The sequence below is a fragment of the Balaenoptera physalus genome, assembly GCF_965194825.1.
Source record: "Balaenoptera physalus genome assembly, chromosome: 16".
In the NCBI taxonomy this organism is placed as follows: domain Eukaryota; kingdom Metazoa; phylum Chordata; class Mammalia; order Artiodactyla; family Balaenopteridae; genus Balaenoptera; species Balaenoptera physalus.
The window spans coordinates 53,198,723-53,215,308 of NC_138898.1; the positions used below are offsets into that span (position 1 = coordinate 53,198,723).

The following is a 16,586-nucleotide window of genomic DNA, read 5'->3' on the forward strand; positions in this document are numbered from 1 at the left end:
CTTCATCTATTTCTACCTCCCTGCCATTTCCACTGGAGTCTTCCTTGCTCACTTTTTGTCCTCAAGCAGTTTTCTGCCTTCTTTTCCTCCATCTCTCATTACAGAATGATACATGAAACAATGCAGTGTTTAATGTAAAAAGTTAAAGTTCCCATCCCTAATCCCACTTCCCAGAATTCTTTGTTAACTGTTAGAGATGTATTTTTCTGGAATTAAAAAAAAATTTTAAAGCATCTTAAAATTTACAATAAATACAAGAATTCCTTGCACTGAAAATTTCAAACAATATAAAAAGATAATAAAAGTTAAACTCCCCTCTTCATTCCATTCCCCTAAGCAAATCCTCCACCCTAGAAGTAAGGACAAACAATAGTTTGAGGATCCCTTCCAAACTGTGGTAGACTTCTGGGTTTTTTTCTTCCCAGCATCTATCGACCCTTTTGACATATGCACAGCCTATTTCTCCTTGGAGGCCTGATCCCTCTCCCACTCTGTGCCCATGATGACTCCACCCTGGGCTCAGGATGAGTCATGTAACCTCTGTCTACACCAGTCTGCACTTGGCAGTCCCCTTGCTATAGGGATTCGTCCAGGGAAGACACATAACTCAGTAAGACTCAAGGAAACACTTAGATTTTTTTCCTGGGAATTTCTGGGAAAAAGATTATTGCTCTTCTGCTTCTGGTATTATGGCAGACTAGGTTATTTGGATCAACCCTCTTTTTGAAAAACAGATGCTGGATAAATATTAAAACATGTTCTTAAAAGTATTAAAGAACTAAATAGACAGTAAGGAACCATCAAGACAAACAACATAGGGTAAAAATATTTTATTTCTTGATCCAAGAGATAATTACTTAGATGTTAATTTTATAATTGTTCATTAAACTGAACATTTGTGTTTCATATGCCTTCCTGTATGTATGCTATTTTGTGCAATTTAACCAAATATGTGTGTATGTATATGTGTGTGTTTAAAAAGAAACCTAAATAAGGCTAAGGAAACAAAAGAACAACAACAACAAAAAAACCCATATATAGGAAAATTTACTCATAATCCTATCACCCAGATACAAATGCTGTTTAAAACCTCACATACACCCTTCCTGCCCTTTTTCTAATAAAAATAGGATCATTTTGTATGAACTCTTTGTAACCTACTTTTTATTTACTGTATTGTTAAAATATTTCCATATTCTTAGATATTTTTCTTAAAAAAAAAAAGCGAGGTGAAGGAAAGAACCCAGAGAGGTCAGTGGAGTCCTCAAACTGCTTCTTATGAAAACTGCATCATATAAGGGGAAACTGAGATGTAGTTTCAAGCCTTGTAAGGCACAGAGGGAAAGAAGAAAAAGTCAAGGCTCATTCAGGAGGGACGTCTCACAGGAGACCATCTCCCCATAGAGCTGGGATCCCAAATGTCTGTACTCTTAGTGTAAGGTTGAGCCAGAAGAAAACACATCTCATTCCCACCCCTGAGGGGCTGTGAGGAGTGTTGCCTCCGAACTGAGCACAGCAGCAGGTGCACCCGTCCCGGGGATTTGTAGCTCAAATTCACATCACCTGGTTGTCCAAAGAAAACCCCTCAAACTATGGAGTGAGATGTCGACTGCCAGATGCAAATGTAAACCTCTGGAGGAACACGCTGTGATTCTGTATCTTAAAGAAGGGTGGCCACAAGTGTATCATGGTCAATGAGCACACACCAGGAAACAAGACAGCAAGGATGAAGATCAGTATGAACAATTGATGGCAAAAACAGAACCAGAAATATTTCAGATAATGGAATTATTAGCCTCACATTATAAAATCACTATGTTTACTAGATTTAAAGAAATAAAAGACAACTTGAAAGTATTTGTAGATAGCATTTCACTATAAAGAGTCACCTAGCAGGTGTGAGGGGGGAAAAAAAGAACCAAACAGAACTTCCAGAGGTGAAAAATAAAATGATCAAAATATAAAACTCAGCTGAGGGCTTCCCTGGTGGCGCAGTGGTTGAGAATCTGCCTGCCGATGCAGGGGACACGGGTTCGAGCCCTGGTCTGGGAAGATCCCACATGCCGCGGAGCAACTGGGCCCGTGAGCCACAACTACTGAGCCTGAGCGTCTGGAGCCTCTGCTCCGCAACAAGAGAGGCCGCGATAGTGAGAGGCCCGCGCACCGCGATGAAGAGTGGCCCCCGCTCGCCGCAACTGGAGAAAGCCCTCACACAGAAACGAAGATCCAACACAGCCAAAAATAAACATAATAAATAAATAATAAATAAAAATTAAAAAAAAAAAAACTCAGCTGAAGGTAAAACTGGTGAATTGGAAGATAGATCTGAAGGAAATTTTCAGAATACAACACAGAGAGAGATGAAATGACAAAATATAGAAGAAAGGTTAAGAGACAGGGCCCTTGTTATTCAATTCAGAACTTGAACTGGGAAGTCTTAGTCCCAGGAACTGCTAGCAACTGTCTTAGGACATCAAAGAAGTAATATGGAGAGAGAGAAAGAAAAGTCTTTTTTTAAAAAAATTTTTATTGAAGTATAGTTGATTTACAATGTTGTGTTAGTTTCAGGTGTACAGCAAAATGAATCAGTTATACATATACATATATCCACTCTTTTTTAGATTCTTTTCCCATATAGGCCATTACAGAGTATTGAGTAGATTTCCCTGTTCTATACAGCAGGTTCTTATTAGTTATCTATTTTATATATAGTAGTGTGTATATGTCAATCCCAATCTCCCAGTTTACCCCTCCCCCCCACCATCATACTGAGTGAAGTAAATCAGACAGAGAGGGACTTCCCTGGTGGCGCTGTGGTTAAGAATCCACCTGCCAATGCAGGGGACATGGGTTCGAGCCCTGGTCCGGGAAGATCCCACATGCCAGGGAGCAACAAAGCCTGTGAGCCACAACTACTGAGCCTGCGCTCTAGAGCCTGCAAGCCACAACTACTGAAGCCCGCAAGCTTAGAGTCCGTGCTCCGCAACAAGAGAAGCCACCGTAATGAGAAGCCCGTGCACCGCAAGGAAGAGTAGCCCCCGCTTACCGCAACTAGAGAAAAGCCCGTGCACGGCAACGAAGACCCAATGCAGCCAAAAATAAATAAATTAATTAATTAATTTAAAAAATTCAGACAGAGAAAGACAAATATATGATATCGCTTATATGTGGAATCTAAAAAAAGGGTACCAATGAACTTATCTACAGAACAAAGTCTTGATCGTACAATTTGAGAACTGGATCAAGTCTCAACTTTCATGGATCAAGTGGTTGCTTTTCTTTAAAGAATGGGTTTTGTTCTGGTAGAAAGTTAAAGTTCAGTTTCATCAAAAAGTCTATCAAGACTTTTAACCTTTTTTGTGGGGAAGGTGTGGAACAGCTTTTACTTTAAAGATAATTTATCCCATTACTGAGGTGTGACTCTTCTGAATGCCTCAAGTGATCACCAGGAACTGTCCACACTGGCTGGTCAGAACTCAAATGCCTCCTGGTCTTATGTGGGCTCTGGGCACCACTTAGCTCATACTTTCCTGTTTGCTCAGGCAGGGCATATCTTAGTGTTCATTAAAGGGGTCCTCTGTGCAGATTTCTAGGGCGATTTCCAAGCACAGGCTTCTTCTCTTGGGAACTCCGCCCTGCAACTCTTAGCCATTTCAGACTCTTCAATCTCTAATCTCTGTCAATGCAGCCACATAGCTGTGTTCCACTTGGGTTTCCCCTCCCTATTCTATGGTCTGAAATGTGCCTCCAGACAGAAAACCAGGGCAATCTTAGTGATTACCTTGTTTGTTTCTCTTTTCTCAGGAATCATAATGCTGTGCTGCGTATTGTCCATTGTCTGATTCTTGATTCTTTTCTTTCCTGTCCAGTTTTCTGGTTATTTGTGGTAAGAGGGTAAATTCAATCTCCATTACTCCATCATGGCCAAAAACATAAGTCATAGATTTTTTTTTTTTTTTAACATACAAACGAAAGTGGCTTAAAGAGATTGTGTCATGATAAAGGAATTGGGGGCTGATGGTAGGTGAATGATGCTTCACCTTTTAACCTTTAGTATCATTCAAAGTTTTACCATGTGCATGCCCTGTTTTTTTTTTTAATCTAGTTAATGAAAAATTCTCATTAGTATTTTCAGAGACATTTGAGAAAATATTGCCACTCCAAAATGAAACTGGACTCATGTGAAAAGGAAACAGTGAAAGAAACAGAAAGAGGACTTGGAAATTAAAAACGATTATCAAAATAACTTTCATGGAGATAATAAAATGGACATGTTTGAGGTTCTTCTGGTGATGGGGAAGATAAAGTCAAGGAAGCCTCTGAGAATGTAAAGTAAAGAGACAAAGAAATGGAAAGTATGAAAGGTGGGTTAGACATGAAGGGCAGGTCTGGAAGTCCCACCTCATCTACTTGGATTTCTAGAAGGAAGAAAGGAGACAAATGAGGGGAGGAAAACAATGTAATATAGAAAAGATTTCTGAACACCAGCATTTCCAGCTTGGACGGGTTCACTAGTTACAAACAGGGGAACAAAAAAGAGCAAACTTGGGCATGTATTAGTGATGTTTCTGAACCCAGAGATTAAGGAATAGAAGTCTCACTGGCTTCTGGTTACCTACAAGGAAATCACGCATTACACTCAGCAACGCTGCATCCTAAACAGTGTAGTAACACCTTCAACATTCTGAGAAAGAATTATTTTCAAGGAGGATCCTGTATTAAATTGTCAGTCAGATGTGAGGGCAGGTGACTATAGAAATTACTTCTCTCATCAGAGCAGCTATATTTCTTTATGATTTTGTTTCCACTTTTGGTTGGTATAACCGTGAAGAGAAGGCTGCAATGGAGCAATAATTTCCTCACTAACATGGACAAGAATTGTGCTCTATGTACTGTAGCCCTAAGTGCGACCTAGCTAAGACGAACTCGAATACAAGAGCTTTCAGAATGCCACGGAGGCTGAGGCTGTTATCATTTGACTTTGTGTTCCCACTGCCTAGCACAGCCCCGGGCATCTTACACAAGATGCGCCCATTTGTTTGCAGAATGAAGGACTGAGTGAATGACGGTTTCCACCCTTCAGTTGAGAAGCTGGCAAGACCATATCTCCTTTGGTAGAAAGAGGATAGTTGGGCAGCATTTGCCTTCCCACCAGCCACTCACTAACTGGATTTTTCTCTCTGTAGTTCTAGGCTATCCTTCAGTACCTTCATTTGAAAATTACATAATTCAGGATCCCAAAGCTTTCTACGTATTGACTGGAATTGGTTTTGATCATGACTTCAATGACAGCAAGGAGCCCTTGCCACTTGAGGTAAGAGCATCTTTTCCATCACAACCTTATTGTGCTACCCAGCCTTGAGCATCAGTTCAATAAGCAGTCTTGTTACCTGAGCTGCCTCTAGTCAGCTTTGTCAGCTGGTGGCAATCTTATTTCCAGAGGAGGTAAGAGAATACTCCTGATTTTATATCTTATATCCTGGACTTTGAGATCCCTTCCAGTTTTCAGATTCTTTAAAAGAGAAGACTTTTTTGGAGTAAGCCTCTGTCGCAAGGGTACAGGACGGCATATTTTCAGCTGCTGGATTACAGAAGCGAGCCTCAATGCCAGACTCCATAGACTGGAGTCCCAGCTCTGCAGCGTCCTACTGTGTAACCTTGGGACAGTCACTAACATTCCTAGGCCTCAGTTTCCTTATCAGTGTAATGAGATTGATAGTAGTTCCTAACTCATAGAACCATTGTGAGGATTAAATGAATTTATGCCTATAAAGTGCTTAGAACAGAGCCTGGAGCAGAGGCATTTTCCAGAAGGAATAGTTATTGTCATTATTACTAATCCCACAGACTTCAGATATGGTAGATCTGTTTGTTTAAGGAAAAGGCAGTGTTTTAAATATCAGAATACTTGTTTTCTGCTTTAGGATGGGAAAACCACTAATGTAGAGCTTTTGTGTTGTGCTGTACAGTCTATCTAATGATCAGTTGTTAGAACTGGCATGGGATGTTGGTAGGTGGAGACAAGGCATTTTTCGAACACTTACTCATGCCAGGCCCATCACAGGGACCATCTCACTTGACCCCACAGCACCTCTGAGGTAGGTACTGTTAACATCATTCCCATTTTACTGATGAGGAAACCAAGGCAAGAAGATTAAGTAATTTGCCAAAAGTGCCATGGCTATTCATTAGGAGATTGGGGTTTGGATCCAGGTGGTCTGGCTCCAGAGCCTGCACTCAGAACTGTTCTGCAGCATTCCTTTCCGGATGGGGGCTCAGTAGCCCCTTGTCTGTTTCTTAGAATGGTCACAGCAGAATGCAGAGAAGACCACAACTACAGTGTGCTCTGCAGAGGGGCATCTACCACTGTGGGTGCCTTTCCTCCCATCGCAGCTGACGTCAGGCACACCCTTGCTCTGTCCTGTTCCTTTTCTGAGTTTCACAATCTCATGACCGAATTTGTTTCTCTTTATTCTTCATAGGTTAAGTATTACTTGCGCTTCAGTTGTTTTCAGAGGAATTATTTATTCTTGAGGCTAATACTCCATGAAGATGACTTTCAAGGCTGGAGCACATCCTATCTTTATCCTCCTAACCTAAACCAAGAACCCTGGGACTATGGACTTTCCGATGGGGGATCCCCTAGTGAGGAAGCCTCTGTGTGTTATCATGAGCACAGCCTGCTTTTGTCCCATATTTATGATGCTATTTGTGTTGTTTTTGCTCTCTGAACACTTGCTAAACTAACATGTCAGAAGAGGTTGAAGGAGTTACATTTAGAAATGTGGCATTCTGTAAAACGCTTACATTCTAGAGTAAGTTAGTCCAGCAGTTATGCATTTGATTGTTTTGTACTGATACTGAATTGTTCGAGAGAAGAATGGAAGCATTTTACAGGAACAAGTGCCTTCTTTATGTTTCTGTATGTGTTAACTTTTCTGCTTATAAAAAATGTGTACCTGCCGTTAACTCTCTGCAGACTATGGGAGAACAGTGGGGCAACGTGGAGATCTGCTCATCCTCTCTCCTCCACAATAAGCATCGTATTCCTGGCTGGAGTCCCACGAACTGATCCTCTCTTGGACTCACGCCCTCCACTTCACTGTTGAGTTTTGGTCTCCCTCTTTGTGAGGGGTTTAGGGTGACCATCCTCTAGGGAACTAACTGCTCTTAGAAAATTAAGTTGACAGTCTGCACCACCTTGTAGAGTGACCACACAATTGACCTGAAGCCTTGGGCTTGCAAGCCCCCCAAGTGGGAATCCAAGTCCCAGGGTTTATAGTTTCATGTGATTCTAGAAAAGATGTGAGCAGTTCTGCAGTCAAGAAAATGTAACAGTTCCCAGAACTTTATCATCAAATTTGTTCCTGCCTTTTTCATCCTGACAGATCTGGAGGCCTGCCTAGGTCTAGGCCAACAGAAGACCTTAGTCCCCTCAACTCCAGTGCTGGCATACCCGACCCTGGCTCTGCCGGTTTGGAGGCCTGGTGATCCTTGCTTGGAAGTGGGGCCATTATTTCGTAGAAGACTCCAAAACCAGGGCTCTTTGCCTTTCAATCTATTGTTCCCCAAAGCTGACCTTAGCACACCAGCTGTGCTGTATTGAAACAAGGGTTACTTATGGTAAAGACTGTTTTTGAGGCTTGGCAGCAAAATTCAGTGACCATAACCCTTGGACTACAGCAGTGACAACTCAGAGACAGGTCACAGCAGTTGAGGGGGGCTGTGTCTTCCAAGTGCTTTGAATTTAACTACTCGTATGTGCTGGATGAGCAAAACTGCAGAATGGGCACACTTTCCCTGAAGCCTGAGTACTTAAGGGAGAAGATGCAGTCCCACCTGGAAGATTGTAATATTGGGTATCCCTTATTTTGTCTGCCCAGAACTACTTTACCCCATTTTCTGATAAAAGACACTGTCCCTCAGCCACAGGGGTCCCATTGTGACTTTCTGCTCTTTCTTCCATATTGTAGCATCTTGGCTATAGGAATGCCTTTTCTATTCCTGTCTGTGTGTGAATGGCTAGCCATGACCCATCTGAATTATCTGTTGTTTTTCATCTTCATTCTTAATCTCTTATACTTGATATCCACTGCTTTCTCCTGTAGTATACAACAAAGAAGTCTTCCTGGCCATACAGCGTGCAACAGATAAAGCCATTATGTGGCACCACACTCCCAATGAGACGACCAAGTTGTTTGAGAGTCTCAATGTGCTTCTGAAGAGATTCCCACATGGAGCCTGTGTCCAGGACAGTTTCTTCCTGGTCCTTCAGAATGAGTTCCCTCTTTTCCTCATGCTCAGCTTCATCTGCATTGAGCTCACCACCATCAATTCCATTGCACTGGAGAAAGAGAGAAAACTGAAGGTAACTCCATCACATCAGATGTGTGCCTCTCTCTGGACAGGAATGTATGGGAGCTGCTAATAAAAATGGCCAGAGTAGGAGGGAGGCCAAGGCAGGTAAGAGGTTGCTTTAGGTATCAGAGCAAACTCCAAGCAACTTGGAAGTTCTTTCATCATCTTAACCGGCTTGCAACTTAATTCATGTTATTACATGAATTCTTACTTTTCGACTGGGAGCGTCCAGCCTAGTGGTTCCTGATTTGCTAACACGCAGCCTCGCACATGATAGGTGTTCAGAAAATGTCTGTGGAATGACTAACTGATAAATGAGGGGAATAATCATCCAAAATTAACTCAGTCTCATTTTGCTGCAAGGTAGATGGGAAGCGTTCTGTAGAAGATACAACTTAAGACAAGGTTGATCTTTCTGCACTCCTCTGTTGCTTACTTAATCTCTCCTGTTACTTCTCTCCTCACTTTTTGCTCTTTAAAAAAATCTTCTCTTCTCACTCTTTAGTTTTCTTCTCTTTTTGTTGATTCTTATGTATTAAAATAGCCTGCCAGTGGCTCCCTGAGCTTTGCTTGGCCTCACCAATAGTGTTTGGTTTGCTCTGTCTTCTTGCATATTCAGGCATAAGGAGCAGTCTCATCCTGCTGCCTTGTTAGGCTACGTCTGATAGGGTGGAAAGGCAGGGAACCTGCTTTGCGCTGCGATGGGTGATGGTGGGACAGTGGCCTACCTGGCAGGCCTCTCCACTTGGCTCTGCACCGACTGAAAAACCCCAGGGAAACTAGAAGCTTCTGGTGTGTTGTTGGAAACCCCTTTTAGTTCCTGGATGGGAGAGAGAGTTTTCTTTTTCCTGTTTGTTAAACTGTTTCAGCAACAAATTGGTGGAGGGAAGGGGTGGGCATCAAATGTTTACACTTAATGCCATTGAATTGGTTGTGTGTTTCCTATTTCACGCTTGAGTCTACTCTTTAGACAAGAGTAGGTTAAAGAACACTTTTGAAAAACTTAAAAGTAACCACCAATAGTATTTAAAAGTAGGACATATAATTCTTAAAACCCTGGAGAAAATAAAAGGAAAGAAAATATAGTCCATATACCAAAAGACAGAAAACAAAGGAAATCACCAAAAAAAGCCTACAGAACAGAAAGTATAATATTAAATAAGGTAGCAGAAGACCAAATATGGCAGTTATAAAATAATAGTCGATGGGATCAGCTTTCCTTTTAAAAGAAAAAAAAATTAGAATAGCTCAAGAAACAAAATCCAACTAACACAAAATGGCATAAAACATGTTGTTTGTTGATTTAATAGTATGTACTTGTATGTGGTGCTTGCCTTGTGCTGGGCAGCACTGTAGGACCATTCATTCCTTTCACCCTCCTACCTTTTATTTGACCCTCCAGATGCACTCTTCACTTTTCTCCACTTTGTTCTCTGTCCGGAAGGCTGAGCCGCCCATGTTCCAAAACATGCTCCCATGGGGAGGGAGCCCGAAGAACCTCAGAAGAAGGAAGTAGGGGGCTGAGGTCAGGGTGTGTCCTGTCCCGCCATCCCAGTTCTCTCCCCACAGGTAGTTTTGGGCTCGGTTTGTCCGTTAGCTGAAGGTCACTGTCTTCTCAAGGTATCTTGCTCCACAAGACTCTCTCCTCTCCTAGGGTCTGGTAACCTCTCTTCCTTCTCACCCCTTTGGGCCCAAAGGTTATAATAGCTCTGTTGGCTGCTGGCCCTAGGTTTCTGCACTGTCCTAGTGTTTCCTATCACTGTGTAAGCATTTGTAATTAGGCCTCTTATAAACAAACCCTCCTCAAATTATTCTGATTTGAGTATAACATCTGTTGCTTTTAGGGACCCTGACTGATATACAATTCTATGAGATAACTACTACTATTATTCTATTTAGTAGAGGAGGTACCCTGAGGCACACAGAGATTGATAATTGCAAGATAACTTTATACAGGACAGTACAACTAGCAATAAAAAACAATTTTCGTTCTCAGATAAATAATATCTCTCCCTAAGCAAAGTAAAACAGATTTCCAATAATTAAGCTTTTGCCTTTCCAAGTGGAATCTTAAATGACATATGCCAGAGAGGAATACGCTCTGTTTTGGCTGGGTGAATTGTCTGAAAAAGGGCGTCCACTGGGGGGTTCTAGAAAAGCCCTTAGCCTTGGAGGCTGATAGGATCATGAGTTAGCTCCTCCTTTCTGTTCACATTATAACTGAGACTCAGCCCAAACCTTTCAACTGTTCCTTGGTGAGGAACCAGGAGCAGGTAAGTTACAGTCCAGGAGGAGTCATGAATATGGGATCTGTTCCATGAGGGAGGACGCCCTGACAGAATCTGTCCCTGGGACCAAGGTGGGAGAATGGGAGAGGGGGGCAACCAGTGTCACTTTCCACTTTGAACACAGGATACAACCAGTATTCTGAGATCTAGGCCCTTTTCAGATCTAGTTTTGATATGGTCTGACTATGTAAATAGGTTGAGGAGGATTAAAATGGATTGTCTTTAATTTAGAAATCTCCTGCACAAGCCCTCGCACCCTGGCATAAGCCCTTTGCTCTAGTTGAATAGATCCCTTTTCTATCCCTTAAGTAGGTGCTAGTTATTCCTCCTGCAGGTGGGCCTCTCTGTTTGGAATGCCCTCTACCTGAAAATTCATACTATAGTTCATGTCCTTCAGGAAGCCTTTCTAAATTTCATCAAATTTTCATTCCATCTTCCCACAGCATGTTGTTTCCACTTCTGTTACAGTATAGATGGAGCTTTCTTAACTCATCTCCATGTAATCCGTTCCCAAATTAACTGACACTCCATCACTTCTGAAAAGCTTCTTGCTTGGAGCTCCCAGCACACTGCAGCTGGTGAGCTTCTCTCTACTACACATGGGCTTATGGCCTCTCACCTGCTGAGTTGTGAGTTTATCAAGGTTTGTTCCTAAATCTCTTCATACCTGTACACGTTCTAATAATTTATGCCTTAATTAAATTTTATATAAATGGATGAAAGGGACTGGAGTTGCCTTTGAAAGTTTATTTGAATGTTTTGGAAAGATTCAGTAAGGTAGCTCTCTAAAAACATGTTAGTAGAGAGTTCCCTGGCAGTCCAGAGGTTAGGACTCAGCACTTTCATTGCCAAGGGCCTGGGTTCAATCCCTGGTTGGGTAACTAAGATCCTGCCAGCTGCGCAGTGCGGCTGGGACATGGCGGGTGGGGCGGGGGGACGGGGGGAAGCATGTTAGTAAATTTCACGTGGGTGAAACCGCTGTAAAATTTGGGGGAAAAAATTATAAAAGCCCGGGAAGAGTCTGTACTAGGTTACTTTACACCTGTATTTTGCATCCTCAGTGCACTTTGAAGACTGCGATCCTGGAGTGAGCTTTATGTGGACGTTACACTAGTGCTCCAATGAGCACGCCCATGCTTCAGAAGAAGAGTTCATGTTCTGACATCGCAGTACTAGCACACATTACACATTTATGTGCTTTAAGTGAAGATGAAATTTTAAATCATGTGTATGTCACTTTTGTGATTCCCTGATAACCAACTTGTTTTTGATTCATTGACCTATTACCACATCCAATCTTAAAAGATAAAAACTCTACTTCTGTACTTAGGGTGTAGAGTATACAGGGTTATTATCATATATGTATCTCCAGTACTAGATTGTGAACTTTTGGAAGGCAGTCGCTCTGCCCATTGTATGTTTTCTGCATGGTACCCAGCATAGAGCTTTGCATTTATTCACTTATCAAACATTTATTAACTTGTATTTACCAAACATGTACATGTGAGTTACAGACATAAATGACACAGTCCTTTCCCTCAGGCGATTCATGTTACAAAAGAATCCCAAGTGCTAAGGTAATGGAATGTATAGATGTGATGGCTGTGTGGAGGATGGGCGAAGCTGACCAGAGAAGGCTTCACAGAGCAGGTAACTCTTGAACCAGGTTTTGAAAATCAAGTAAGATTTCACTACCTAAAGAGAGAATGAGAGGAAAAAGAGTCAGAACAACATGTGTGAGAGGCAAAAAACAAAAACAAACAAACAAACAAAAAAGACATAGAAGTCACGGTGTATTCAGTGAATTGCAGGAAGTTTTTTGTGACCAGAGCACAGTATGCCAAGGAGTTTAGATTCTATCCTCAGAGCCATAGGAGCCATTTACTAATAGTCAGTGTTCAATAAATGAGTGAACTAGCAGTATACTTACCATTGCAAAAGAAGAATAATTTTAACACAAGGCCTACAACTAGATAAACTCCACTTTCTGGTTTGTAGGTCTCTTTCCAACTCATTCAGTCTTCATCACCTCCATGATCCATCTCTTCCCAGGACACACATATGACCCTTCATCCCAGACTGCTCAGGTTTCAGTAATAAACAGCTAAACCAGACCAGTTGAAACTGAGCATTAGACTCTGTAACATCTGGTTCTTTTGCTTTTTCTAGGAGTTTATGTGTATGATGGGGCTGCACAACTGGCAACACTGGGTTGCTTGGTTCACCATGTTCTCCATTTCTGCCTTCATTGTTGTTTCTTTCATGACCATTCTCTTCTGCACAAAGGTACACGTCTCTTATCTTTCAGGATGTGCTAAGCCGTGAAGATATGGGGAAAAAATCTGGTGTGGTGTGGGTGGTGGTGCTGAGATTCAATAGATGATGAAAACACAGTTATTGATGAACATTTTTAAAACCTCAGGTTGATATGTGGTGGTATTTGCTAAAACTTTGGCAGATGAAGCATTGAAATTTTATGATCTGGGAGAGCTTTGCCCTCCCTTCAGTTCACTGGTCTTCAAGTAGTGGACATGGGTGTGTTTACTCCATTAGGAAAGTGGAATTCCAAAAGATGTTTTTTATAAACTTTAAAACATTGCAAATTTTGTGCTCCATAAATAATTGAAAATAGCTATTGTAAAAGATAAGAACATTCTTTTATGCCCATGGTATCTTGTTAATTTTTCCTTTTATGCTGCCAGTGGAATTTAGTGTTCCAATTTGCTAACTTGTATTTAATAACTAAATTATAATATATGGATATATGAAAATTTACCTTCTAAATCACCAAAATTGGGGCACTTTGTTCAAAGGAAGGCAAGAGAACCCAGACTATATAGCAAAATATATAAAACAAAGAGAACGGCCAGAAAACAATAAAAAGAGGAGATGTAAGATATCAAAAGGAATATTACAATTATTTGTAATAGTGATAATGATAAATAGGATAAATTCTCTTATTAAAGCAAAAAGAACATTCACATTGGGCCAAAAATTGATATCAAACTTATGCTTTCCTTAAAAGAGATACATGCGTAGAGTGTAATTTGTAAGTGGTAATGGAAGCTGGATCAAAGGTCTGCCTTAAAAATATATATATATTGTTTTGCTTAAGATAATCTTGGTTTCTTAAAACACTTATGCATTATTTTAAGGGTCCTTTATGCCTTCTCTTCATTCTTTTCATGTAAAAATTACATGCATCTGTGATTGTTTTGTAGGTAAATGATGTGGCAGTGTTCAAAAACAGTGACCCTAGTTTGATATTTGTGTTTCTAATGTATTTTGCAATTGCCACAATTTTCTTTGCATTCATGATCAGCACATTCTTCCAAAAAGGTGAGTCCTGATACAATTTTCTGTCAGGGAGTGTGTTTATGACTTCTTTTCTTGGTAGCATTGCTGTTCTCATTACCTATGGCATTAATTATTATTCCTTCAGAGTCAAGTTTTCACTTTTTAAAAAAATTAATTTATTTTATCTTATTTGTTTTATTTTTGGCTGCGTTGGGTCTTCGTTGCTGCGCGTGGGCTTTTCTCTGGTTGTGGCGAGTGGGGGCTACTCTTCGTTGTGATGTGCAGGCTTCTCATTGAGATGGCTTCTCTTGTTGCAGAGCATGGGCTCTAGGCGTGTGGGCTTCAGTAGTTGTGGCACATGGGCTCAGTAGTTGTGGCTCACAGGCTCTAGAGCACAGACTCAGTAGTTGTGGCACACAGGCTTAGTGGCTCTGCAGCATGTGGGATCCTCCCAGACCAGGTCTCGAACCCGTGTCCCCTGCATTGGCAGGCGGATTCTTAACCACTGTACCACGAGGAAAGTCCCTGATCAATTGATTTTTGACAAAGGGGCCAAGACAATTCAACAGACAAGGAAGGGTCTTTTAAACAAATGGTGCTGGAACAACTAGATATCCACATATAAAAGAATGAAGTTGGATCTCTACATAACATCATACACAAAAATTAACTCAACGTGGATTATAAACCTAAATGTAACAACTAGCTAATACTATACAACTCTTAAAATAAAATACAGAAGTAAATCTTCATGATCTTGGGTTAGACAGTGATTTCTTAGATATGACATCAGAAGCCCAAGTGATAAAAGAGAAGACTGATAAGTTGGACTTCATCAGCATTAAAAACTTTTATGCTTCAAAGGATACAATCAAGAAAGTGAAAAGACAACCTACAGGCTGGGAGAAAACATCTGCAAGTAAACTATTTCATAAGAGACTTGTGTCCAGAATAACTAAAAGAAAACTTACTCAAAAATAAAAACACAAATATTCATAACTCATTCTATAGGCAGCATTACCTTGATACCAAAGCCAGAAAACACATCACAATAAAACTACAGGGGGGGACTTCTCTGATGGCGCAGTGGTTAAGAATCTGCCCGCCAATGCAGGGTACATGGGTTCGATCCTGGTCCAGGAAGATCCCACATGCCGTGGAGCAACTAAGCCCGTGCGCCACAACCACTGAGCCTGCGCTCTAGAGCCCGTGAGCCACAACTACTGAGCCCGCGCACCACAACTGCTGAAGCCCACATGCCCTAGAGCCCCCGTGCTGCAACAAGAGAAGCCACTGCAATGAGAAGCCGGCACACTGCAACAAAGAGTAACCCCTGCTCGCAGCTACTAGAGAAAGCCCACATGCAGCAACAAAGGCCCAATGCAGCCAAAAAAGAAAAACAAACACTACAGGGGACTTCCCTGGTGGTCCAGTGGGTAGGACTCCATGCTCCCAATGCAGGGGGCCCAGGTTTGATCCCTGGTTGGGGAACTAGACCCCACATGCATGCTGCAACTAAGAAGCCCTCATGCTGCAACTAAGAGAGTCCACGTGCCACAACAAAGATCCCGTGTGCCGCAACTAAGACCCAGCACAGCCAAAATAAAAAAATAAAAGGTAAAAATAAATAAAACACCTACAGACCAGTATCCCTTATGAATATCGATGGGGAAATCCTCAACAGAATACTACTAAACTAAATCTAGCAGCATATTAAAAGGATTATACACTATACCAAGTGGGATTTATCCCAGGAATACAAGAATGATTCAACAGATGAAAAGCAATCAGTGTAATACACCACTTAATAGAATGAAGGAAAAAATAAACACAATTTTATTCATTTTTATTTATCACAATTGATACTGAAAAAGCATATGACAAAATCCAATATCTTTCATGATAAAAAAAAATTAACAAACCGGGATATAAAGGAACTTCCTCAACCTGATACTGAGCATTTATGAAAACCCCACAGCTAGCATCATAGTCTGTTGTGAAAGATTGAAAGCCTTCCCCCTAAGATCAGGAATAAGACAAGGATGCTCACTTTCCCCTCTGATATTCAGTTTTATACTGGAAGTTCTAGCCAGAGCAATTAGGAAATAAAAAGCATGCAATTTGGGAAGAAGAAGTAAAACTATCTCTATTCAAAGATGACATGATCTTATATATGAAAAATCCTAAAGAATCCACAGAAGGAACTATTGGAGCTAATAAATGAATTCAGCAAATTTGCAGGGCACAAGATGGACACACAAAAATCAGTTATATTTCTATATACTAGCAATGAACATTCTGAAAAGAAATCAAGAAAACAATTCCACTTAAAATAGCATCCAAAATAAAATACCTAGGAATACATCTGACCACTAAGATGAAATACTTGTACACTGAAAACTACAGAGCATTGCTAAAATAAATCAAAGAAGTCTTAAACTGATGAAAAGACATCCTATGTTCATAGATTGGAAGACAATATTAAGATAGCAATACTCCCCAAATTGATCTACAGATTCAATTCAATCTCTATTAAAATCCCAACTGCCTTTTTCTCAGAAACTGACAAATTTCATATGAAATTGCAAGGGGCCTCAAAATGCCAAAACAATTTTGGAAAGAGTTGGAGGACTCACACTTCAT

General features: G+C 41.0%; 1 protein-coding gene across 1 annotated transcript in view; it reads left to right on the plus strand.

Annotated features, from left to right (window-relative positions):
• Positions 1–2,282: 2,282 nt before the first annotated feature.
• Positions 2,283–16,586, plus strand: part of LOC309644884 (ATP-binding cassette sub-family A member 17-like) — an 83,443-nt gene continuing 69,139 nt past the window's right edge. Inside the window, 5 exon segments of the mRNA XM_082429152.1 lie at positions 2,283–5,314; positions 6,483–6,645; positions 8,109–8,368; positions 12,816–12,932; positions 13,868–13,985. Of these exon segments, the coding sequence (XP_082285278.1) occupies positions 5,063–5,314; positions 6,483–6,645; positions 8,109–8,368; positions 12,816–12,932; positions 13,868–13,985 (910 nt within the window). The 5' untranslated portion in view covers positions 2,283–5,062.